General features: G+C 51.2%; 8 protein-coding genes across 8 annotated transcripts; 3 read left to right on the top strand and 5 right to left on the bottom strand.

Annotated features, from left to right (window-relative positions):
* Positions 1-50: 50 nt before the first annotated feature.
* Positions 51-773, bottom strand: LRP88_14240 (NAD(P)-dependent oxidoreductase; the record flags this gene model as incomplete). Its single annotated transcript, XM_083250590.1, has 1 exon — positions 51-773. One exon carries the CDS (start codon positions 771-773, stop codon positions 51-53), a length of 723 nt encoding a protein of 240 aa, XP_083093655.1.
* Positions 774-2,394: 1,621 nt separating this feature from the next.
* LRP88_14239 (F-box protein) lies at positions 2,395-3,777 on the top strand (the record flags this gene model as incomplete). The annotated part of the gene is made up of 1 exon (XM_083250589.1): positions 2,395-3,777. One exon carries the CDS (start codon positions 2,395-2,397, stop codon positions 3,775-3,777), a length of 1,383 nt encoding a protein of 460 aa, XP_083093654.1.
* Positions 3,778-7,304: 3,527 nt separating this feature from the next.
* On the bottom strand, positions 7,305-8,225 carry LRP88_14238 (S-adenosyl-L-methionine-dependent methyltransferase; the record flags this gene model as incomplete). The annotated part of the gene is made up of 1 exon (XM_083250588.1): positions 7,305-8,225. The coding sequence occupies one exon, from the start codon at positions 8,223-8,225 to the stop codon at positions 7,305-7,307; it is 921 nt and encodes a 306-aa protein (XP_083093653.1).
* Positions 8,226-8,783: 558 nt separating this feature from the next.
* Positions 8,784-10,283, bottom strand: LRP88_14237 (uncharacterized protein; the record flags this gene model as incomplete). The annotated part of the gene is made up of 1 exon (XM_083250587.1): positions 8,784-10,283. The coding sequence occupies one exon, from the start codon at positions 10,281-10,283 to the stop codon at positions 8,784-8,786; it is 1,500 nt and encodes a 499-aa protein (XP_083093652.1).
* Positions 10,284-11,358: 1,075 nt separating this feature from the next.
* Positions 11,359-13,091, bottom strand: LRP88_14236 (sulfite oxidase; the record flags this gene model as incomplete). The annotated part of the gene is made up of 2 exons (XM_083250586.1): positions 11,359-12,838; positions 12,889-13,091. 2 exons carry the CDS (start codon positions 13,089-13,091, stop codon positions 11,359-11,361), a joined length of 1,683 nt encoding a protein of 560 aa, XP_083093651.1.
* A 638-nt stretch (positions 13,092-13,729) lies between these two features.
* On the top strand, positions 13,730-15,634 carry LRP88_14235 (catalase; the record flags this gene model as incomplete). Its single annotated transcript, XM_083250585.1, has 8 exons — positions 13,730-13,732; positions 13,785-13,824; positions 13,881-14,013; positions 14,068-14,410; positions 14,577-14,864; positions 14,914-14,998; positions 15,076-15,498; positions 15,546-15,634. 8 exons carry the CDS (start codon positions 13,730-13,732, stop codon positions 15,632-15,634), a joined length of 1,404 nt encoding a protein of 467 aa, XP_083093650.1.
* A 310-nt stretch (positions 15,635-15,944) lies between these two features.
* On the bottom strand, positions 15,945-17,642 carry LRP88_14234 (uncharacterized protein; the record flags this gene model as incomplete). The annotated part of the gene is made up of 1 exon (XM_083250584.1): positions 15,945-17,642. The coding sequence occupies one exon, from the start codon at positions 17,640-17,642 to the stop codon at positions 15,945-15,947; it is 1,698 nt and encodes a 565-aa protein (XP_083093649.1).
* Positions 17,643-18,803: 1,161 nt separating this feature from the next.
* Positions 18,804-21,020, top strand: LRP88_14233 (uncharacterized protein; the record flags this gene model as incomplete). Its single annotated transcript, XM_083250583.1, has 4 exons — positions 18,804-19,150; positions 19,201-19,880; positions 19,942-20,165; positions 20,217-21,020. 4 exons carry the CDS (start codon positions 18,804-18,806, stop codon positions 21,018-21,020), a joined length of 2,055 nt encoding a protein of 684 aa, XP_083093648.1.
* Positions 21,021-21,940: the final 920 nt, after the last annotated feature.

Below are 21,940 nucleotides of genomic sequence, written 5' to 3'. Positions count from 1 at the left end.
GCCATTCAACCGCCAAAGAATATCCCTCCGACGTGTATTCGTACAGCCCCTCAGTTCGTGATGGTTGCAATCTTGCCCAGATACTTGGCTTCCCTCTTCAACAACAAATTCTCTGCAATCCACTTTCCGGAATCCTCCCTCGAGATGGTGTAGCCAATCGCGTCAGACTCGCGTCCCGTCTTTGGATCCTCAACGCCGACACGGATAGCTTTCTCCGTTTCGCCATCAACCAACAGACTTGCCCGTACAATGACAAAGTCCTCGCCGCTTTCGGCCAGCTTGTCCTCCATGATCCTTTTGTCTTCGTGAGGAACCTTGAGAAGGACATGATACAGCGGGATCATCAGGATGGGAATGTCGCGACCGAAACGCGACATGCCTGTGGTGCTGAAGACCACGACCAAGGGTCTTCCTGTAGCACCCTGTGATCGAAGCTGTGCCAGAGCATCGAGCAACACAGTCATGCCCTTGCGACACACATTCGGGTCGTCAATGGACAACTTGCTCAAAACCGGCTTGCCGCCAATAGTGGAGACAATCTCATCAACCAGACTGCCATCCTCCTTCTTGAGGATTTGGCAGACGGCGTCAATGTCGTGAGCGTTTCCCTCGACGATGCGCAGGTTCGGATTTGACTCTGCGGGGAGGATGGCCGAAAGTTTAGAGGGCGTTCGGCAAAGAGCGACGGCTTGGTGGCCTGCAGCGAGCGTGTGCTTCAGCGCTGACAGGCCCACACCAGTGCTTGCGCCAAGGAATGCGACAGTCTTGGCCATGGTTTTGGTGTAAGATGGACAAGTGTGAAAGAGAAGTGAGATAAAATGTCTTTGAGCTGGAAAAAGCTGATGTCTTTGTACCAAGGTGAGTGTGAGTGATGATATTGATTCATTTTGTTGGAATTGAGTTTCTTTATATCGTCTGTTCCCCTCTGAGGTCTTGTCCGAGAGTTGGCCGAGCAGCACGAGCATCGCGCGAGGAACGGTCTCGATGGGGTCACGTGATGCCTTCGCTCGTTTCTCGCCTTACTGTGCCTCAACTGCGCATCCTAAGGGAAAAGGTGTAGATATATGAGGCATATCCGGCGAGAGGGCACTTGAAACTAAAGATACCATTCAAATCACTATCAATACACGAGGAACTTTTCCTTTGGTTTTCCCCTTCGCTCTTCATCACAGTTCATTTACACGCCAATCCACCAAGATCCACCACGGTACAGTGCAAACTCACAATGTCACGCACCCTCTCAGTCAAAGCCCAGATAGAGATCATGGCATCACCAACCGTTGTCCGATCAGTCGTGAGTACAATAAAAAGTTCGCTAGGAAATAAGATTCTCACATGTTTCGATTAATAGTTCCTCGGATTTGATCGATATCAACAATGGCAGCAAGGATGGGATATTCGGCCTGCCGACTCGGGCAAGAAGCCACTTGAACTCAAGTCGGGAGACAAGATCAGAGTATCGATGCACGGAATGGTATTCAATCCAGTTGTGATAGTAAGTTCTTCAAAATTATCCTTGATCCTGAATTCTGGACCTTGGCTCACCGACGCAGACAAATGACCCCGAGTGCTTCACGTGGGAGGGTTCGATACCATGGATTGTAAAAGGTAGACATTACTTCTTCTTCTCTCCGAGTAAGGAAAATCCAGGAGGCACCACTTTCATCCAGTCAGAGGACTATTCAGGGGGGTTTGTTACCTTGTTTGGGTCCTGGGTCAAGACGGACCAACCGAACGAGAATTGGAATGCCTTCAATGTGGCGTTGAAGAAGGAGGCCGAGAGACGCACGAGTCCGTCATGAGTCATGAACAGTACCAAGATGAGAGAATAAATAGATATAATAAACTCACAGCCACGCGTTTAAAGAAACCGTATAGCATCCAACCTGCATCTCCAAAAATAGAGCGATGCATGCAGCACGGGATCGGAGTGCACCCAATGCTTCAACACCACGGGCAGACCCTCGAATGTATCGTGACTTACGGCATCAAAGCTGCCTCACTCGATGAAGCTTATTCAGATCACATGATTTGCCTGCGGAGATCGCGAATTAGCAAATTCAGTTGAGCTGAGGTGAGGCTGCAATGAGCACGACTGTGTTACAGGCACCTGCCCCGCCAGGACCTCATGCGTTAGCGCTTACGATGCCCTGTGACGTGGTTGTATCATTGTTCGATGCCTGCAGCTCACAGCCTCCCAGGCGAGTTTTAATAGCCATCTTTGCTGCCTGTTGTCGCTGTACTCGTACCCCGTATCCATTTTTATCTAGGACTCGAGTCGCGTGACTTATCGGGCTTCAAGCCTTCATCTATCTTGACCACGACGGCATCTCGCCTTACCCATCATCGACTTCTTCATTTTCCTGGGACACACGTTAGCGCCACTTTTCTATCATGAATCTGAACAACCTGCCGACGGAATTAATTGTTCGAATTCTTGACCACCTGGCTCCTCTTTACAGAGACCAAAGCCGTCGCGATCTGTGCCAGGCCCGCCTGGTGTGCCACTTGTGGAACGACCTGGTAACCAAGGCGCTGTTCAAAAACCTCACGTTATACCATACTCTGGAGACCGCGGGCCAAGACTTTCAATCCTGGAAGAACCTAGTCAGTCTCGAAACCGTACGTGGTGCCGCCCAGAGCGTAGCTATCGAGACATGCCCAGCAAAGGTGGTACACGGCCGTGACCCGACGACATGGCACGACTGGGAAGAAAAGGGTGAATGGCCTGCCTTCACCTCAGCGATCGATAGAATCGCCGAGCTTCGCCATATCAGGTCAATCAGCGTTCGATTTTCCAAGTGGTGTCTTGGGGACCATGTCCACTTTGGAAGCACCAGAGACCGCGAGCTGCAGTCCACGCGCGAACATACACTAAGGAACGTTCTCAATGCCTTGCAGCAGCGGAGAGCCTGCGGTGGTACTTCTGAAGTGACAGAGATCCGAGAGTTGGCACTCGAGAATCTGCAAAACATTGCTCTTCCGCTCGACATCTATGAAGGCCTCCTCAAGGACATTACCCGTTTGCATATCATGTTCTGCGTGGAACATACTCGAAACGCCTTCGCCTACGACACTCACCACACAGAGCGCCGCGAATACGAGCCGCACCTGCAAAAGTCACTCCTCCCTTCTGTTGCCAACCAGCTCGTCGAACTCACGCTCGCCTCTCAAGACCGCTGGGGGGTAATGCCGGGCAAATTCAATGGCGAGGGCCTCGACTTTCCATTCCTCAGGACGCTGACACTCGGTGAATACGTGATTGGACATCATCGTCAGTTTGACTGGGTGCTTGCTCAGAAAACGCTGACTTGTCTACGGTTGAATCGTTGCTTCATCGCCTCGCACATGCGCTTGTACGAGGGTGACATTGAAGGGTGGCGCATCGATACCGAGGATTGGGAGAGGGTGTCGAGCGAGCCGTACTACGGCTGGGACGAACATCAGGTCTATCTCTTCTCCGGGAGGTGGGAGACAGTATTCGACAATATCCGAGAGAGTCTTCCCCAACTTGGAGAGTTCTGCCTCACTTGGGATAAACCAGCAGATTTCTTCCGCCAACTGGATGTTTCCAAGCCTTCTTGGCTTTCACCGGATCGTTACATCACGTTTGACATATCGAAGAAGCCTAGTCCTTGGGTTGCCTCGAAGGATTTTGGTTATTACCCTTATCGAGACGACAGGGATCCGACGAGGCCTGTTAACCTCGCTCAGGTGATGGATAAGCAAGATCGTAGAGCGTTTGAGGCGCTGATTTCTGCAACGTATCAGCAATGAAAGATGACTGGATGAGTGTACTAGGTACGGATGTACAGCTATTTTGTGAAAGGGGTAGTGGAATTTTCAGTGCAGCGCCTCGCTATCTTAAAGTAACTTGGCAATGAAGACATGGTGGGTTGGTTTGAGCTTGCAGGCAACAACAAGGGATACTTAGCGTACCCAACACGGGGTTTGATTTATGGATGTGATTGTCTTGAGGTAAAAAGTTAAGAAAGAAGCATACGTGGAGATGCTTTGAAAACACCACCACTTCCCCTTCTTTCTCCTCTTGCCCTTGTTTGTGGTGAAGGGAAAAACAAGCCCTAGCACTCTACTAACCAAATGACGCATGAAAGCTTTCGTCTGTGTGATTTCAGCCGTTTGTTTGGGTCAGATACCGCTTCTTTCGCAGGGCATCATTCCATGATAGCCTAGAGTTCTTGTTGGAACTGCACCCTGAAATTTATCTCTACTTCTTCTCTACACATCCCTGCTACATTAGTATGCCTTGAATGGGAAACTATCTATCTATCGGAACGGGTATAGGAAGCAATGATCTCTTCATTCGATAGTCCTTTCCCAATGTATTCCTACATCTATGATAACGCGTCGTGGCCCCCAAGCGCGGTTCATCTCTCCACATCATCCCAGAATCAGGCTGCGACAAGGGCCCTGAAACACAACATCTGATTGGACTGACCTATCAAGAAAGTGATTCTGCCCAATAGTGAGCGATGCGGGATTTCATTATTCTTTCACCTGACCTCCTTTTCTGTCTTATCATAAAGCACAAGCCAAGTCGTCGTCGCCACATTCTTAGCCACCACTTTAGCCTACCTACCTATCCTGACTTCCATCATGGATACTGAAGATTCAACAGGCTTGCGACCTGTCGACAATGCCAAAGCCTGTCCGGTCTGCGCAAGTCTTGCATATGATAGCTTCGACACACCCATAATGACTGGCTTTTGTGAGCGCTACCCACGTACTCGATACCGAATAATTACGCGCGAGAGCGTCGCCGCCAGTGCACAGCGCTGCCCCATCTGCACCGTTCTTGATGATGGTATGGCGGCTTTCTGGGGTAGTTACTGTAGGCCTAAGAACGAGGACCAGAAAGAGGTCAAAGAAGATGAAAACAAGGCCCACGGAAATAAAGACGACATGCCCAGTACCACGAAAGACCCAGGCGGGGGGCTGGCGCTGTGCGAAGAAAATATATTTCTCGAGCTGCGGCCTGGTAGGAGTCTCTGCATCAACCGCCGGGACCAACAGAGGCAGGGGCATTGGAAAGGCTTAACAAAGTATCTTGGGCGGCTCGAGCTCTCGACTGATGAGGGTAGGTGCTATTAAACTGCCGTGGTAGTCGACACAGCTGAACAAGGTAATAGATGATCAACGCCCTGCGTTTAACCCAGCCTTTACGAGAGGCGCTATCCCTCTAAGCTGCCCAAGTGCCGACTCTGTCGCAGCTATCTTGAGGAGATGGCTTAAATTATGCGATGCGCATGGACAATGTTCATCTCACCCCCAGAGCCCGCCCAAGCGGTTAATATATATCTCCCCAGACGAGCAAACACTTATCGAGACCAAGAGTCACCCGCTAAATTGCTCACGTTATGTGACCCTCAGCCATTGCTGGGGCAATCGGGCCAACGTCAAGCCACTCCAAACGACTAAGGGTTCGTACGAGGCACGAATAGAGGGAATAAACTGGGTGGAACTCCCAACTCTCTTCCAGGATGTTATCACACTGTTGCGCAAGCTTGGACTGTGTTATCTGTGGATTGATTCAATATGTATCATCCAAGATGACGATGGCGACTGGCTTGAGCAGTCGGCGCAAATGGCCGACGTCTATTCGAACAGCTGCCTCAACCTGGCTGCCGCCGCGGCTAAAGATTCGTCTCAATCTCTCTTCGAACAGAGGCTCCAGGTCTTTGCAGGTGCTGATAATGACACTTTCGGCAGGCCATCTGGCCCCAGCCTTCATCTCGAAAAGTGGGCGACCCGTGTGATTCGACCTAGAGACATTGCGTCGGCATCCATCCTCGTCCGGCCGCATAACCAACTGGGCCACAATTGCGTCCTCGGGGACGAGACTACAGGCAGGGAGGCGGAATGCCCATTGCTTGATAGGGCATGGGTTTACCAGGAGAGATTGCTGGCGCCCCGAACCGCCTTTTTCTCACGTTCTGAGCTCATGTGGCAATACCGGGAGTTCTCAGGCTGCGAGTGCAGAGAACTGGATAACCATTGGAACATTTTGCCACAAGCCGAAGCCATCTCTGAGCAGCACAACCTGTCCTCCTTGGACCGCCAGCTCGAGTCTCCATGTTGGGAGAAAAGATGGTTCGAGAAAATTCGAAGTAACTCTGGAAGTCCTGTTGCCATTCAGAACGCCCGCAATTTTTGGCTCTTATGCGTGGCTCAGTATAGCTCCATGGCTCTGACGAGAGAGTCTGACCGGACTCATGCGATTGCTGGAGTGGCCCTTAAGATACGAGAAGTGACAAACGACAGATATCTGGCCGGCCTTTGGTACCAAGACCTCCCTCGGGCCTTGACGTGGGCTTCATTTCCTGACCTCAAAAGCATCAAGAATGCCACCCGACATGAGGGAGGGATCCCGACTTGGTTATGGACATCTCTGCATAGGGGTTCGCACCTATCGATTTCATACCCCTTTTCTCATCGTTTCAAGGCTGACCCTCGAGTTCGCATCATTGAGGAGGGGACTTGGTGTAGAACGGACGGCTACCAGTTTGGGGTCACACGATCCGGCCAGATCGAAATCGAGGCCGCTTCTCTGACTGCGTTCATTGCAGCTAGTGAAAAGTCGTACACAGGTTTTGGTGTCGAGATCCATGGGGATGTCCCAGGCGCAGACATGTACCTACTTCTCCCAGATTGCCCTCACGACCCTTCGGAACCTTTGAGAATGGGTGATTCAGTGCTATTGATATTATTGGGGCAGGACCCGATGCTCAACAGCCCTTCACGAGTTTTCCTTGTTGTGAAACCTGCTAAGCATATGCAAAGTGCATATCGTCGGGTCGGCATAGTTGCGCCATCCGCATCCATATTGGATGACCAGGTCAGGGCGGCACCGATTTCGAGGTTTATTCTTGTTTGAGTTGGACATGGAGTTATCATTGGCTTGCGAGTCATCTACCATGGTGTTGTACATGTCCGTTACATAATTTGACCCTTCTGTAGTTTATTCATTCTGAATACTGTCATGGCTTATTGGTGTCGTTGAGGCAGCGAAGGCGAAGCGAATCCGCAGGAATCTTGATAGGTCTCAAGAATCTATGGCCAGCCCAGGATCGATTGCTCAGCTTTATGTTTAGCACGAGACTAGTAGAACTGGATATCTATTGCTAGATTTAGCAATACCATCGTACAATCGAACGTCTGATCAAGCTCGTTATTATTCCTTCATTACTCTTTATGTGCTACTCTAATCAGTAAGTACCGTGTTTATTATTGCCACCAATCCTTGGAGGGTTCGGATGAATTTCCTCATGTCATCACGTTATTCTCTAAATAGCCTTCTTTCTCACCAACAGCAAGGCCCCCTCCATGTCACCATGAACCAACTCTGCGCCCTCCTCGACACCAGAGTCGTGAAGGATCTTCTCAAGCTTCCTTCTCATGATACGCAAAACATCTTGCTCGGTGCCCACAGCCTCTGGGTGGGCCTCCCGCCATCTCGTAACTGGGCTGGCGGTTCCCAGCATCAGCTCGATCAAGACCGGAGGGAGAGGCTGCTTCTTGGCAAAGAAGCAGTCAGATGGAGAAACAGGGCCCGTGTTCCACTCAAGGCGCTTGAAGGATGACTCGTCGAATTCAGGCACAGGAGTTGGACAAGTCCATGGGAGGGGGATGCGGCGGTACAAGTCGCGGGTGAGCAGGTTGCCTGGTAGAAAGTAGTCCTGTAGCTGTTCATCGAGTTCATCGACAACGGCTTGGAGGGCAACGTGCTCGGCCATGGCCTTGTCAACACGAAGATCGCCGCCGGTCCAGAAAGCGACTGTGCCGCCAGGCTTCAGAACCTTGGCAGCTCGCTCCCAGAAGCTCGGCATGTCGAACCAGTGAGCGCATGTAGCAGCAGTGATGACATCAACGCTCTCTTCAGGAATAGGCGTCTCAAGTTCAGAGCCGAGTGTCTCTGCCGATGACACCTCAAAGCGGATGCCCTCGTCGGGAGTGCTTAGGGATCGAGCAGTGCTGATCATTCCCTCTGAAGGATCAAGACCAATGGCATTTTTGAAGTTGGGCGCAAGCTTGCGGACGGCGGTTCCGGGACCACAGCCAATGTCGATGATGGTATCGAATTGGCCGGAGCCGGCTTTCTGGAAGTCGAGGATGGCCTGGTAAAGGCTAGCATTGTAGTCGAGGCGCAGCTGGGCGTAGTTTTTGCCCTGCTCCTGGCTGTAGGCACGGAAAGTCTTTTCGGACATGATGGGCTTGATATGATGAGTCTTGAAGATGTGAAACTGTAGTGATGTTTGGATATCAATACCGAGTTGCAGTTAGTGCTTACTTTAATAGACGGGCGGGGCAGGCTTTCAGAGGCCTCCCCGTCGGGCATTAGCTTTTAGCCGGTCCCGACATTCCAAGCGAGGTCGATACTTCATGTTTCATGGCTGGAGATTGTATCCACTAACGTTGTCAGATTATCGAGCATTCAGCCCAACAGGCAAACATGTCGGCTTGCCGTGGATCCGAAATCCGCTCCGTGGGATCCGGGCATAACGCGAAATTAACACTGCTTGTTTGGGGATGGACTGTGATGAGGGAGACGTAAGCTTGGATCAGGATGCGTAATCCAGCCAATAACGGGCCAATTCTGTCAACGTCTTTCTGGAAGGATGCTGCGCTGAAGCATCGCTTGGGGATAACAAGTGCTATCATTGTCTACCTGGAGGGGCCAAATGAGTCGAAATGACGTTGAAGTATTCATTCAAACAGAAGTACAACTTTCTTTTAGTATTGTATGTTCATAGGCCATTCAATAGTTAGAGCAATTCCATCTTATCAAAACCCAGCATTTGTCCCGTGGTAATCCTAGGACGCGCACGCCTTGTCGAGGCTGCGGGACATGCATACGCCAACCCGCTGCGAATCGGAATGTTCTTATCCGAGATACCAGGATATGCAGCAGTAACCCACGTAAGGTTCACCTTTGGTGGGAAAAGGAGACAATAGGTTGATCCTCCGTGATGGAACATGCCTAACTCCTCTCCCTTAGCCACACTCCGCGGTAGACCTCGACGAAACTGTTCCAAGATCTCGCACGTTGATACATCAGCCATTCCAACAAAGAGCACGCATACAACCCCGGCAGGACCCTCAGTGTCGATGAAGAACATGGCTCGTGTAGCTACGTGGGAGATGTAGCCTTGAGCCCGATCTGGGCCGGCTTGATCAGGGCCTTCTGGGTTTGCAAAGCCGTCAAAGGTTGGCTCTGAAAAGTATGTCCCATCGATGATTTCGGAGTGAATGACTTTCCCTGAGACTGGGGAACTCCAGCGATGATACGCTGTGGCGCTCAAGAAGGCCTGGAATACTGTGCCGCCGACGAATTGACCTGCGTCGGGGTGGTGGTTTAGCATTTCAACGACAGAGTATGGCTGGCCCTTTAGCCAGAAGGTGTCGTATTCCTTGACGTTGGCCTGGAGGGCATATGGTCTCGACTCGCAAGCGTTGACGATCCATCTTGGGTCATCAGGGAATGCAACCGGCCTGATCTTATCCATATCCTTGAACCTCCTCACGAAAAAGTCATCCCAGCACTGGAAGCCCCAGTGTACAGGATCACCGATGGGGTCGCATTCAAAGATCTGATGGAACGGTAGAGGTTCTTGGCCGTCGACATTGGTCTCTCCTTCAATGGTAACCAGTACTTTGCTGCTTAGCCATCCATCTGGATCCGTGGTGAGGACGTATTGCGACTTGTTGGTCTTGAGGACATTGTCTCTCCATGTGTCAAGGATGACCTTGAGCTTGGCGTTGACCTCGGCCTTGAGGAAGAAGGCGTATCCGCTGCGAGTCGCCATGGGCCAGTCGAGAACAGCATTGAATGGAAATCCGACAATGCCTAGTCCGTGCTCCGACATGCTCCAACTTGGCGCAATCTTGGTCATGATGATGGAAAAGAGATGGAGCATGTGCTGGTAATCTCGAACCTGTCTGTGTCCGGCCGGATCCCTGAGATAAGGCTGTTTGCTTGGAACTTCATCAAACATGGCTGAGGCAAGCATTCGAAGTTCTGGGGTGCTCTCGATGAGGTCGCTTAGGTCTTGGATGGGCTGAGGCCATGATGGAACCTCTGGACGTTGATATCGCTGATCGACGTACGCGACAAATGTTCGAGTCCAGCTCGCAAAGGTGTGGGAGTCGTTATCGGTAAATGATCTCCCAGGATTCAGAGGGTGGCGTCTGCGGTATGGCACAGGGGCGCGAGAGGCCCGACATGTGATGGCAGAGGGCTGCCCAGAGTGAACCTCAACCTTCATCGTTACAGCAAGTCGAAAGATAAGCTATGCATAATGAAACGATACGCAGAGTAGCAGAGAGAAGACTATTTAACTTACTCTACACCACCATCCATCCGGCGTCCGGGGAACTGGGCATCAACGCGCCTTCAGCTCTCCAGCTCACGTCACATGCATGCTACTGTCTCAGGTGAGCCATCAATCGTTGGTGGTGAAAGCTTGGTTTACGTATGCCATTGTGTAAGGATATGCAGAGCTGCTGAGGCTCATTCGCCCAGCTCTCCACGCCTCTGAGACATCGGGCCGCGCCGGTAGATGACAGGTACAGGAAACCTAAAGCTGAGGGAGATAGTTTAGGTGGGAGAAGGTAATCTTGACAGATCGGGATTGATCTCAGATGAGGTTACGGGACGATCGAAGTCAGATGCAAGGGACAAGGCTTGTCTAGGGGTCGAGATGTCCGAGCGATTTCGTCGTGTTGACCTGAAGACAGCTATTGAACCCTTTCTTTCCCGACGATTTATATACGAGCAATTGAGTTCAACATGACGTGTACAAGACGCGAAATCGCCTCTTGTACCTATGCGCGAAATAAGTGAGACACTGCTACCCAGAATAGGAATGCTCTGCAGCCTCAGCTGAGGCGGCACAGGACGGCCGAGGGTATTCAGGTTTTGTACGCCTGGCGATTGGACGGCAGATCGGAAGTCTATCTGCGGCCGGCAAATAAAAGAGGTCGTGTAATATTCAGTCAAAAACTTGACATTTGCTGTGCTACAAGAGACGGGCCTATCAGCGTGTGTAGTTGAGTGAAGCCGTCACGACTCGCAGTCTAATGCACCTCCCCACTTTCGTGGCTGGCGGATATCGCGAATCGATAGGACATGCCGTCCTGCAAGGTAAGAAACCGAAGAAGGAAGTCATGCTGCTATTTTTACAATTTTGGTATCATTAAGAGAACTCTTCGCTTGTCCTTGGGTGCGAGGGGCGAAGACATATCATGACAGCCACAAAGCATACCTTCTGATACTATTCTTGTTATTGATCGCGAGCTAACTATCAAATCTGTTTACAAAGAAACATTTTTCCGTATAACTTAATCATCCTCCGCGTCACGCGGGCCATTTTCTTGCCAAAACTTCTCATAGTCATCCCAGCTCTGAGACGGAAACGCGAGAGGGACAGTGATGGGACCAAAAGGAATACCCTTATCATCAAACTCGTCCAAGCGAGCCTTGGTCTTGGGCCTGCTCTTGTTGACGCTGTAGACGGAAACTCGGTGGCAAGAGCTGGTGACGTGCAAGCCCCAGTTCCAAGCTGTGCGGACGTCGGGAGGCTGTGTGTTTAGGGAGTTGTCCCAGCAGCGGCAGACAATCTCGATCCATCCTTCAACATCGCAGGGGAGGTCAAACTCCCAGATGCGCCAGGTCCATCTTCTCTTCTTGGATAACTTGTCGAGGGGAACCGTGTACCAGTTGAAACCACCGTCTGCAGACAGCTCGACACGCTCAGGCCATCGCCCACCGCCGGAGTACGCCCAGCCCTTGCAACGGATCTTGCCGTTGTGGATGACCACCTGCTTGGTCCAGGGCGACATGATGGCCGAGCTGACGGGCATTTCCTGGATCTGGATGCCGTCTGTCAACTTGAAGTTGTGCTTTCCGACCTGCTGGGGGAAGTAGAGGTACTCCTGACTCTGGACTGGTGCTCGCGAGGGTTCCTTGATGGCTTTGATGCGGTACAGCCACTTGACGCTTCTAGCGCCGATGTACCCAAATACAACGATGCGGAGGGGGTAGCCATGGATTCTGGGGAGGACCTCGCCGTTCATCTCCCATGCCAGCATCACTTCATTCGCCTTGACCTTGGACCATGGGACGCTGACGAGGTAGTTCATCGTCTTGTCGTCCTTGAAGTAAGTGTCGGCTCCGTAAAACTCCAGGTGCTTAGCCCCATCGACCAAGCCTCCGCATGCCTTGATCACCTTCTTGAGGCTGATGCCGACGTAGCGAGCAGTGCCAATTGCTCCTTCAGCCCAAGGTGCCTGGGGGACTTCGTCGCCTTGACCGGCGTACTTGAGAATCTGCTCAATACGACGAGTTCCAGAGCACTGCATGGTGATACTCTTTTCCATACGCGGGAATTGGGACTCATCCATGAGATCATCCAGAGTAAAGGAGCGAGGCTTGGCGACAAGACCATCCATGAGGAAGCTGTAGTCCTCCTTGTTGATGATTGGAATACCGCCGTGATTTCTCACAAAGTGAAGAGAGTTGGGAGTGAACTCTTGGTCAGTAACGAGACGCTTGGGAGGTTCTCCATTGTAGGGAAACTGGAGAAGGTGGAGCATATCGGGATGCTTCTCCTTGAGAACAGTAGACCACGAGTCTTCAGGGACCTTGGTGAGTTCTCCACCGATGGCGTGGTGCCACATCTTCCAATGAGTACCAGGAAGAACAGGGTTGGTTGGAGGGATAGGACCAAGCTGGAACTCGGGGTTAGGCGGGAACGTCTGAGAAGTCAAGATCTTGTGCGCGGCATCCTTCTTCTTGGGATAATTCTCCCACTCGACGAATCTTGATGCATTCATCAGCACGAGCATTTGCTTGAGCATGACCGACCTTACCCAGTCCAGCCCTTTCGCTCCGCGGCAAAGAGCTTCTCAGGATCACCGACAGCCTTGATGGCCTCCTCATCCTTGGTGAGTTCCCCAAAAGTCTGAGGATCCAAGGCCTTGGTCTCGGGACCCGTCATGTCAAGGACTGGGAGCACAGCTCCAGACAGTCCCTGCTCAATCTTCCACTCATCAGGGCGATTGGTAGTCTTCATGATTGACAAAAGATACTGTGTTGGTGTTTGGGGAATCTGAAGAGAGGGGAGCAGCGACGTTGGAAAACGGGGCTAGAGGGAGATATACCAGAAAGATACGGTCAGGTCAAGTATGACGAGAGGGCGGGTCATCGACCTTGCCAAGGTACAAGCGAGCCTGAATCTGGCATTACCATTGATCCAATGATGTTTGTGAGTCTGGCACAAGGTTTCACTAGGCCGCGTTGCTAGCCTGAAGCCACTTGCTCTGTATTGGTCCGATATGTCTCCCTGTCTCGCTTGGGGAACTGTCCTGCGTCTGATCCGCCCTCCCTGAACTTGTCTGAGTTTTGAGCCGTGCGAGCGAGCAAACCGATTTGTTGAGTAAGTTACGAGCAGATACGAATGAGGGGAAGGTGGTTCAATCACACCGCATGTATTGCTTGGATGACAATCATCATGACATGAATGGCGGACGCATATTCCTGCGGGGTTGTTTACTTTGACTTCAACTGCGTTGACGTCAGCCCGGTAGTTCCGTTCCAATGGGAGATACGTACGTGAAGCGGGGGAGCTGATAAGAAGTCGAGCTTCATCTCACGTTGGAATCCCAGAGAGTATCTCTTTGCCAGGCATTGAGCTGTTTCGACTCAAAGAAAATGGTCAGTTCAATTCCTATTTCGAGAATTGCTGCTCTAGACTCACATGCCATAGCCCGCCCCGAACGATAACCCCCTGTGCACGCTCGCCAACGGTAAGGGCATCCCATACCATGTCAGCTTTGTGATGTATCTAATCTCAATTGTCAAGGGCAACCGAGTGAGAATCCTGGATCAGTCCAGCAGGTTCGCTATGGCAACAGCAACGGTGGCTTGATTGTCTTGAGTGACACCCAGACCCTCGAGGTCTTGGCCCATTTTGCCCGAGAGCGCATTCCTGAGCGGTACATCCTCACATTAGTGTGTTCTCTTGTGATATGCTACTAACAATCCTACAGAAGCGTTCATGCAAAAGCTGCAGGAGCCTTTGGCGAATTCGAGGTCCTTGAGGATGTCTCAGACTTGACTGACGCCAATTTCCTCACCGGCATCGGCAAAAAGACAAAGATTCTCACCAGAATCTCCACCGTCGGCGGCGAGAAAGGCTCCAGTGACACAGTCCGCGATGTCCGAGGCTGGGCGACAAAGTTCTACACCGAAGAGGGTATCCAAGACTTTGTCTTTAACGACCTGCCCGTGTTTTTCATCAGGGACCCAATCAAGTTTCCGTCCATGAACAGGAGCCACAAGCGTCATCCTCAGACGAATGTTCCGGATAACAGCATGTTTTGGGACTTTCATGTTAACAATCCAGAGGGCATTCATGCTTTGATGCATTTGTTTGGACAGCGAGGCATTCCGGCTTCGTTGAGGAACATTAACGGCTTTAGTGTTCACACGTACACTCTGAACAAGGCTGCAAGTTGCCATCCCGTGTTTGAGATATAAATTGACTGACAAGCAATAGAACGGCAGCTATGTCTACGTCAAGTGGCACTTCAGGCCCGACGAAGGCATCAAGACCATGGACGCCGACACGGCTGTCCGGTTGGCTGGCTCAGACCCAGACTACCACGTCAAGGACCTCTTTAAGGCCATTGAGAAGGGAGACTTTCCATCTTGGGGTGTATACATCCAGGTCATGAAACCTGAAGAGATCAAGGATGCTCCCATTGACGTTTTCGACGACACTTACACCTGGCCGTTTGAGAAGTACCCGTTGCGGCTTGTTGGTCGCCTGACGCTCAACGAGAATGTTTGTTGCCTTGTACCATTTCCTGTCCCTATAGCTGACGTTTGAATAGCCGAGAAACTACTTCCAGGACATTGAGCAAGCTTGCTTCTCGCCATCGAACATGGTGCCAGGCATTGGACCCTCTGCTGATCCAGGTTTGTTACCATTCCACCCGTTGGTGACAATAAAAGGCTGACTGCAAAATAACAGTTCTCCAAGCCAGAATGTTTAGCTACCCCGACGCGCATCGTTACCGGTATGCTCATCATCCTTGTTGAAAAACAACCCGCTAACAAGTCAAGCGTCGGTCCCAACTACTTCCAACTCCCACCAAATCGACCAACCAACAAGGTGTACGCCCCATACGTCCGCGACGGCCCAGGAACCATGAACGGAAACTACGGAGGTGACCCAGACTATGTGTTCTCCGAGCTTCGTCCAGTATCCGTCAGCCACCGTGTACAGATGCCGACTCATGAGGTTTGGGCTGGACATGTGACTGCTTTTTCGACTTCGATTATGGACAAGGACTTTGAGCAGCCTAGGAAGCTTTGGAAGATCATTTGTGATGAGAAGGGCGGTAAAGAACAGTTTCTTCACAACATTCTTCCTACGTTGGTGGATATTCCTGGCAAGTTGAGGAATGAAGTGCTGGGTACGTCTATGGCTCTACAAATCAGTGACAGCGCTAATCATTTGCAGACTACTTTGGCCGTGTGGACGGGAAGCTCAAAGAAGTTCTTCGAGAAGCTCTTGAGAAGCAATCAAAACAGGCCCACAATGGTAAATAACCATGGTCCATGGTCCGTGGTGCAAGACGCCATTGTAGACACGTTCGACCGAGGAGGCTATGGTGGAATCAACCTGTAGCTATATCCTACTAATTAATTTTTGGTCTGTAAATCCAGAATGAACTGCATGCAGGTAGGGAGGTATCATCTCGATCAATTGTGCCCAACGGGGCCTTGGATAGTGTTGGTACAACCAAAGGAATTTTCTATTCTTCAACTTGATACGCTAGCAATGGGTGATGGTAACTCTTGAGATTGCAAATTCTAACCAGATCGTATATATCATAACCTTTCCCTTACATAAATCCGCCTACGCGCCCCTCTCAGCTAGTGGCGATGCCTCCTGAATCTCCTGCGTCTCCATCTTAAAACTCTTAAACTTTCTTGTAGGAAGCCTCATCTCAAACATGTGATCAAGCTCAATCATACTCCTGCCCTTCATCTCGGGAATCCACAACCAAGCCAGAACGACACCAATAATGCAGAGGCCGCAAAAGACGAAAGCAGTCTTTGCTCCGAGGGCTGCCTTGTCTTTGCTGAAGAGCATTGGTAGCAGGACGGCTAGGGTGATGGATGCAGCTTGGGATGCCACGCTTCCTATGCCGTGCGTGAGAGATCGGAGTTGCAGAGAGCTTGTTTCTCCCATGATTGCGTAGCCTGCTGGCCAGCAGCCCAAACCACATACCACAATGACAGAGATCATGAGTCCTGCTGCCAGCCAGGCGAGTGCTGGACCTGACCAGAAGCCTGAGATACCCATAGCTCCCCACAAGAGACTGGCAATGCCCATTGACACAATAGTCATGCTCCTTCGGCCCGTGCGAGAAAGAAGCCAGAAACCAATGCCGTTGGCTACCATTCCCGCAACAATGCCACCAATCATGATGAGCAAACTCGGGCCAGATGCCATGCCGATGCTCTGAAGAAAGACTGTGGCATTGGACAAAAGCTCAAGACCAAACAACGCAGGGATGACGTTCGCCAATATGACAATCATGGTACGGCGGAGGTTGCTTCCCTTGAAGCAGGCCCAGTAGGAGACTGATGCAGTCGTCGCCTTTTCCTCCTCAATGGTTTCTCGTATCTTCTCCAAGGCACTGTATGGGTTCATCTTGGGGCCGAAAAGCCGGGTTGCAGAGCGAATAGCCCTCTCTTCTTGGTTTGTTCGGATAAGGTGAGCCGGGCTTTCAGGCATGAGGCAGGACAGAGTGAAAGGACCAAGGACGAGAATCCACTGAGAGCCAAAGGCTCCGAGGTAACCATTCTTGTTACCCATCTGGTTAACCGCATACACCACGATGGCGCCGATGAGTTGGCCGATCAAGGTGAAGGTTGGGAAAAGAGCCATGGCCGGACCTCGGAGTGCTGTTGGAGCATTTTCTGACACCCAGGTAAGACAAGTCGTCTTGATGATGCCGACTGTGAATCCTTGGAAAGTCAAACCAACAGTGATGACCACTCGCTTGGTATCGGGCTCGGGAGGGAGATGGGAGAAGAAGATGCATGCAATAGCCATGGCTGAGATGATGCTGCCGATCATGAGAGAGAACTTTCGGCCGATCCGATTCTGTAGCCAACCGCCCAACATGGCTCCAGCAGCTGCTCCAGCAGGTGGAAGACCCATCCACAGAGATAGCCAATTTCCGGGAATGGTCATTTCTCCATCAATCATCTTGCCGTAATCCGCCTTGAACGAGTCCTCGCCAGTAATGGCACCAACAACGAGCAAGTCGTAGCCCCATCCGATGATGGGAATGGTCATGGCGAGGCAGTAGCCTGCGATCTTGGGGTACTTTTTGATAGCTTGACCGAGAGGTAGTTGTGTCTCCATGTCGTTTTTTGTGCTCCGGGTTGATGTTGTTTCGATGGGTTGTGCAGGATCATAGGCGGTTGATTCTTGCTCGTCTTGCGGGACGGAATGCCATCTTGTTGTTTCTAGCTCAACGTAGTCGGGGGCGATCTCGGCCGACTTTGCCGGTTCTCCTCGGTAAGGTTCGTACTTGGACATTGCCCTAGGAATGGCGCGATTGGTGACAATGAGATCTTGAGAAAACTTGGAGTGTGCAGCTCAAGTGGAGACTTGTTGTCTCTTGTTATGAAGTAAAAGTAAAGATTGTAATGTAAAAATTCAACTTCCAAGATGAGAAATGAGCAATTAAGTATCAAGCCAAGCATAACCTCAAGATAATGGCCCCGGCCAAAGATTGATCTGAGAGCCCACACGGACAAGGCTGAGCTTACATTGCCCAACTGCCGTGAAACCCTGCAATCGTGCTATAATTGGTCCCAAATCCGAGCAAAGCCAATCAAGACCCCGGGCGCCCTCGGCGCGTCAGGCGAAACGCGCCTAGGCGGGGCGGTGTCATCCTGATGGACAGTTGATCATTTCTAGATTCGTGGTGGAAGGATTTTGTAGGGCCCCTACGGACTTGGAACCCATCGGACTTGCTGGGTCGAGCTTTGGGAGGAGGAGGCTGGTGGGCGGAGGACCGAGAATGCGAGGGCTTTCTACTTATTGGCTCATGTGAGCCAGTGGGTATTCTGGTGAGGGATTGGATAGATTAGCGACTGGGTCAAGAATAGCCCACGGGTGGTGAGCATGGTCTTGAGATCTAAACCACACCTTAGTTCAGCCCTACGATGGCATTTTTCACGCCAAGTTTCGCTTGCTACAAGCATTTCTCGCTACGATTCCAACTGCCGTCTCAAAGAACCTTTTCCATTGGTCATTCTCCCCCTCCACAAACGGTACCCATCTCCGTAGGTCTTGGCACATCCGACGGAGTTGGAGTCTGACGCGAAATCTCCGTGGTGGGGGACCGTAAGCGAGCTTCGGCATGGGGTGCGAAATTCGGCTTTTGAACTTAACTCGGCCTCTGCATGAATTCTCTGATCTTGACGCTGCCATGATCGGAAGAAAAAGAAGACTAAAGGTATAGTTTATACAGGGAACGGCGATTAAGGCGGCTCCAAAAGTCCGGTTGGTAATAGCGTTGTTATTGCTCTTATACCTGGGTAGAAGCATCTCAGGGTCTAACTTACATCACACGTGCGACCTCCTTTCTGCCACTTCTCAGCTCAGAAAACTTCCCAAAATCCATCAATCCTACTCAGAAATACGCCTTTATCGCCCTTTCATTAGATGACCGGCCTTGGCCAGAACGACAACATGGCCTCCCAGCCCATCTGCCAGATCATCGCCCCCGTTGGCATGTTGGGCTACGGCTTCGACGAAGAACTCACACAATATGAGCTCGCCCATATGGTCCCCAATGGCATTCCGACAGCCATAATCCTCGACTCGGGCTCCACCGATAGTGGTCCCCAGAAGCTCGCCCTTGGGTCCATGTCCTGCCCCCGTTCAGCCTACGCCAAAGACCTGTCGAAGCTGCTCCGACTTGTGCACACGTTTCGAGTGCCGCTTATTTTTGGGTCAGCTGGCGGTGATGGGACTGACGAGCATGTGAAAGAAATCGGGGAAATTATTGAGGAGATTGCTGCCGAGGAGGGAAACAAGTAACACTCCCACTCGCCCAGCCCAGCCCAGCTTGCTAACCCCTTTCCAGAGACTACAACCTAAAGACGATATCCTTGTTTTCCGGTATTGACAAATCCACGATTATTCAACGACGCAAGCAAGGCAGAGTAACGGGCTGTGGTGTCTGTGTACCCCCGGCAACAGAAAAAGAGATCGAGGCATCAGTCCGAGTTGTCGCCCAAATGGGTCCCGAGCCTTTTATCGACGCCATGGACGCCAACCCCGACTTCGACGTGATAATCGGTGGCAGAGCATACGATCCATCACCATATGTCGCTTACTGCACGCATCAACTAAAACGACAGGTTGAGGGTCTCACGGAAGAGGATATCCAGTCTCGAATCGGCGGTTTTCTACACATGGGAAAGATTATGGAATGTGGAGGACTGTGTTCGCTTCCCAAGTCGCATGGTGCAGTGTCTACAGTCTATGCTGATGGGCTGTTTGACGTGAGGCCTACAGCTCCGGATTCTATCTGCACACCCCTTTCTGTTGCTGCGCATACGCTGTATGAGAATACGAGACCGGATCTCTTGCGAGGACCAGGCGGAGCTCTTGACCTTACAGAGGCGAAATACGAACAGTTGGCCGATGGTAGATCAGTGAGGGTTAGGGGAGCCCAGTTTCGGCCTTCCAAGGAATCCGGCAAGCCGTATCAACTGAAGCTCGAAGCTGCGCGATTGGTGGGCTACCGGACTCTATTTCTGGGTGGTGTTAAGGATTGTAAGATTCCCAATTCCTGTCGAGCCCAATATCTAAAACGTTCCAGATGTCCTCATCTCACAAATCGACGACGTCCTTGCTATGGTCAAGGGCTACGTCCACCAACAACACACTGATAATGCCGGCGAATGGAAACTCGATTTCCACGTCTACGGCAAAGATCAATACAACAACGCGGGACCAGGAGAGCTTTTCGTCGTTGCTGAAGCGCTGGCGTCTACGCAGCAGCTTGCGAATAGTGTTGCCTCCAAAGCAAGGGTTGGCATGATTGTGAGTACCTATTTGTCTCCTGGGTTTAGACAGATACTGACACGCACCAAGCATGCACCTTACCCAGGCCAAAAAGCAACGGCTGGAAACTTTGGCTTCGGAATTGGAGGCCTTATGGAGATTGAGATGGGCGCATGCGCTCAATTCTCACTCTATCATCTCATGGACCTAGAGCCGGGCGAGGAACGTCTTATCCTTGATAACGAAACGCCGTCATCCAGTAAACTTCAAGGGCCTTTGCTGCGAGGAATTGTTGCCACAATCGGTAGAGGCTCACCAGCTTCATCTGATGGTGCCTTTAGGCAAAGCATCTCAAGTCTCCGAGATCAACTTGTCAAACCTACACCAAAACAGCTCCCCCGCGCCAAACAGATACCACAAACTCAGCCAACGGGAAAGCCCAAGACGCTATCAGACTTGTGTCGCATCCTCCGGTCCAAGAACGCCGGCCCATATGAAATCACCATCGACGCCATCTTCGATTCCGAAGCCGACTACCGGGCAATCAAGTCCTTAGGGCTTCTGTCTTCTACCAACGTATCCAAAGCCCTCGGAATTCCCAAGGAAGACATAATCTGGATGGGTTTCTTTGACCCTGCGATGGCCTTTAAGGTCACGATTCCCAGAGTTCGTTCGGGAAAGAAAAAGTCTGCGGGAGGTTTCATGGAGAGCGATATTCATGGGTCACAGGAACACCTGGGACTTGCCAATCTCAAGCTTCCAGGTGCCAACAAGAGCCAGTCATCAACCTCATTCGGCATTCGGGCTTGGTCCAATTCAGCAAAACTTGCCGTTGCGATTGGCAGTGTCGGAGTGCTCTTTGTGGCCAGGCGTGTATTGGCAAATATGAAGTAATTCGATGGGCATTTCTCAAGGCCTTTCGTAGCAAGGAGTAATCGTGCACAGTAACTTTATGTTTATTCTCTGTAACACCATCAGCGAGACCATATAATAAAAGACTGTCCATCTTGATTAACCTTATTATTTGCCCTAGAAGGACGGCCAAGAGTCTTGATACTCCGACTCAAGTGGCGTTGGGTCAAAGGACAGCAAGCTCATATATGGATCATTCCAAAAGCCCCTGAGAAACTCCGAGCCTGTATCAGGTTGATCCATTTCAACCGCCGGTTGGTTCAACAGCCGTTCATGGACCCTGGATTCAGTGGACACTCCTTCATCCTGGATCGTCTCGTTCTCACGGATTTCCACGGGTTTCCCACGAGCTTCAGAGGCATTGCTCACGGCATCAAAGACTATTGACACACCCATTCTGTGAGTAAGACGTAGTGCGTCTGGCTCAATTGATTTTGGAGTTTCCCGTCCAAGGACCTCAAACACCCTTGCTGTTCGATTATATTCGTCCAGTGGCTCGGTGGCGCAGGCCTTGAAGAGATTCTGAGCCATCGAGATGTGATTTGCAACAGCTTGCCTTTCCTCTGGGACATCGGATCCGCGACGATGGAAGAATTTCAAGAGAAATATCGTGGCAAATGCGAGACATCTGTAATGATTCTTTGGCAGACACCGTTGTTTTCGAATGAGTTCTTGATCATTCCCATCAGGCGGGGCATTCCGCATGGCCAAAGTTGATATGTGAATGATCCTAAGAGCAACGTCGCGGGCGGTTCTTAGCATTATTTGCCGCGATGACGAGTTGTTCGAATCCTTGGTGATGACCAAGGCGTAGAGGTGCATCTTGGCGCCCAGAATTCCGAGCTCGACAGCCCTCATTTGTTCATCTTCAAGAGACACTTCGGTTCTCAGCGCATCGAGCT

This window comes from Fusarium phalaenopsidis (genome assembly GCF_050370095.1).
Source record: "Fusarium phalaenopsidis strain FUZ10S chromosome Unknown contig_32334, whole genome shotgun sequence".
Classification (NCBI taxonomy): domain Eukaryota; kingdom Fungi; phylum Ascomycota; class Sordariomycetes; order Hypocreales; family Nectriaceae; genus Fusarium; species Fusarium phalaenopsidis.
Note: the sequence above shows the minus strand (reverse complement) of the source record. Positions and strands in the feature narration are given on the sequence as shown.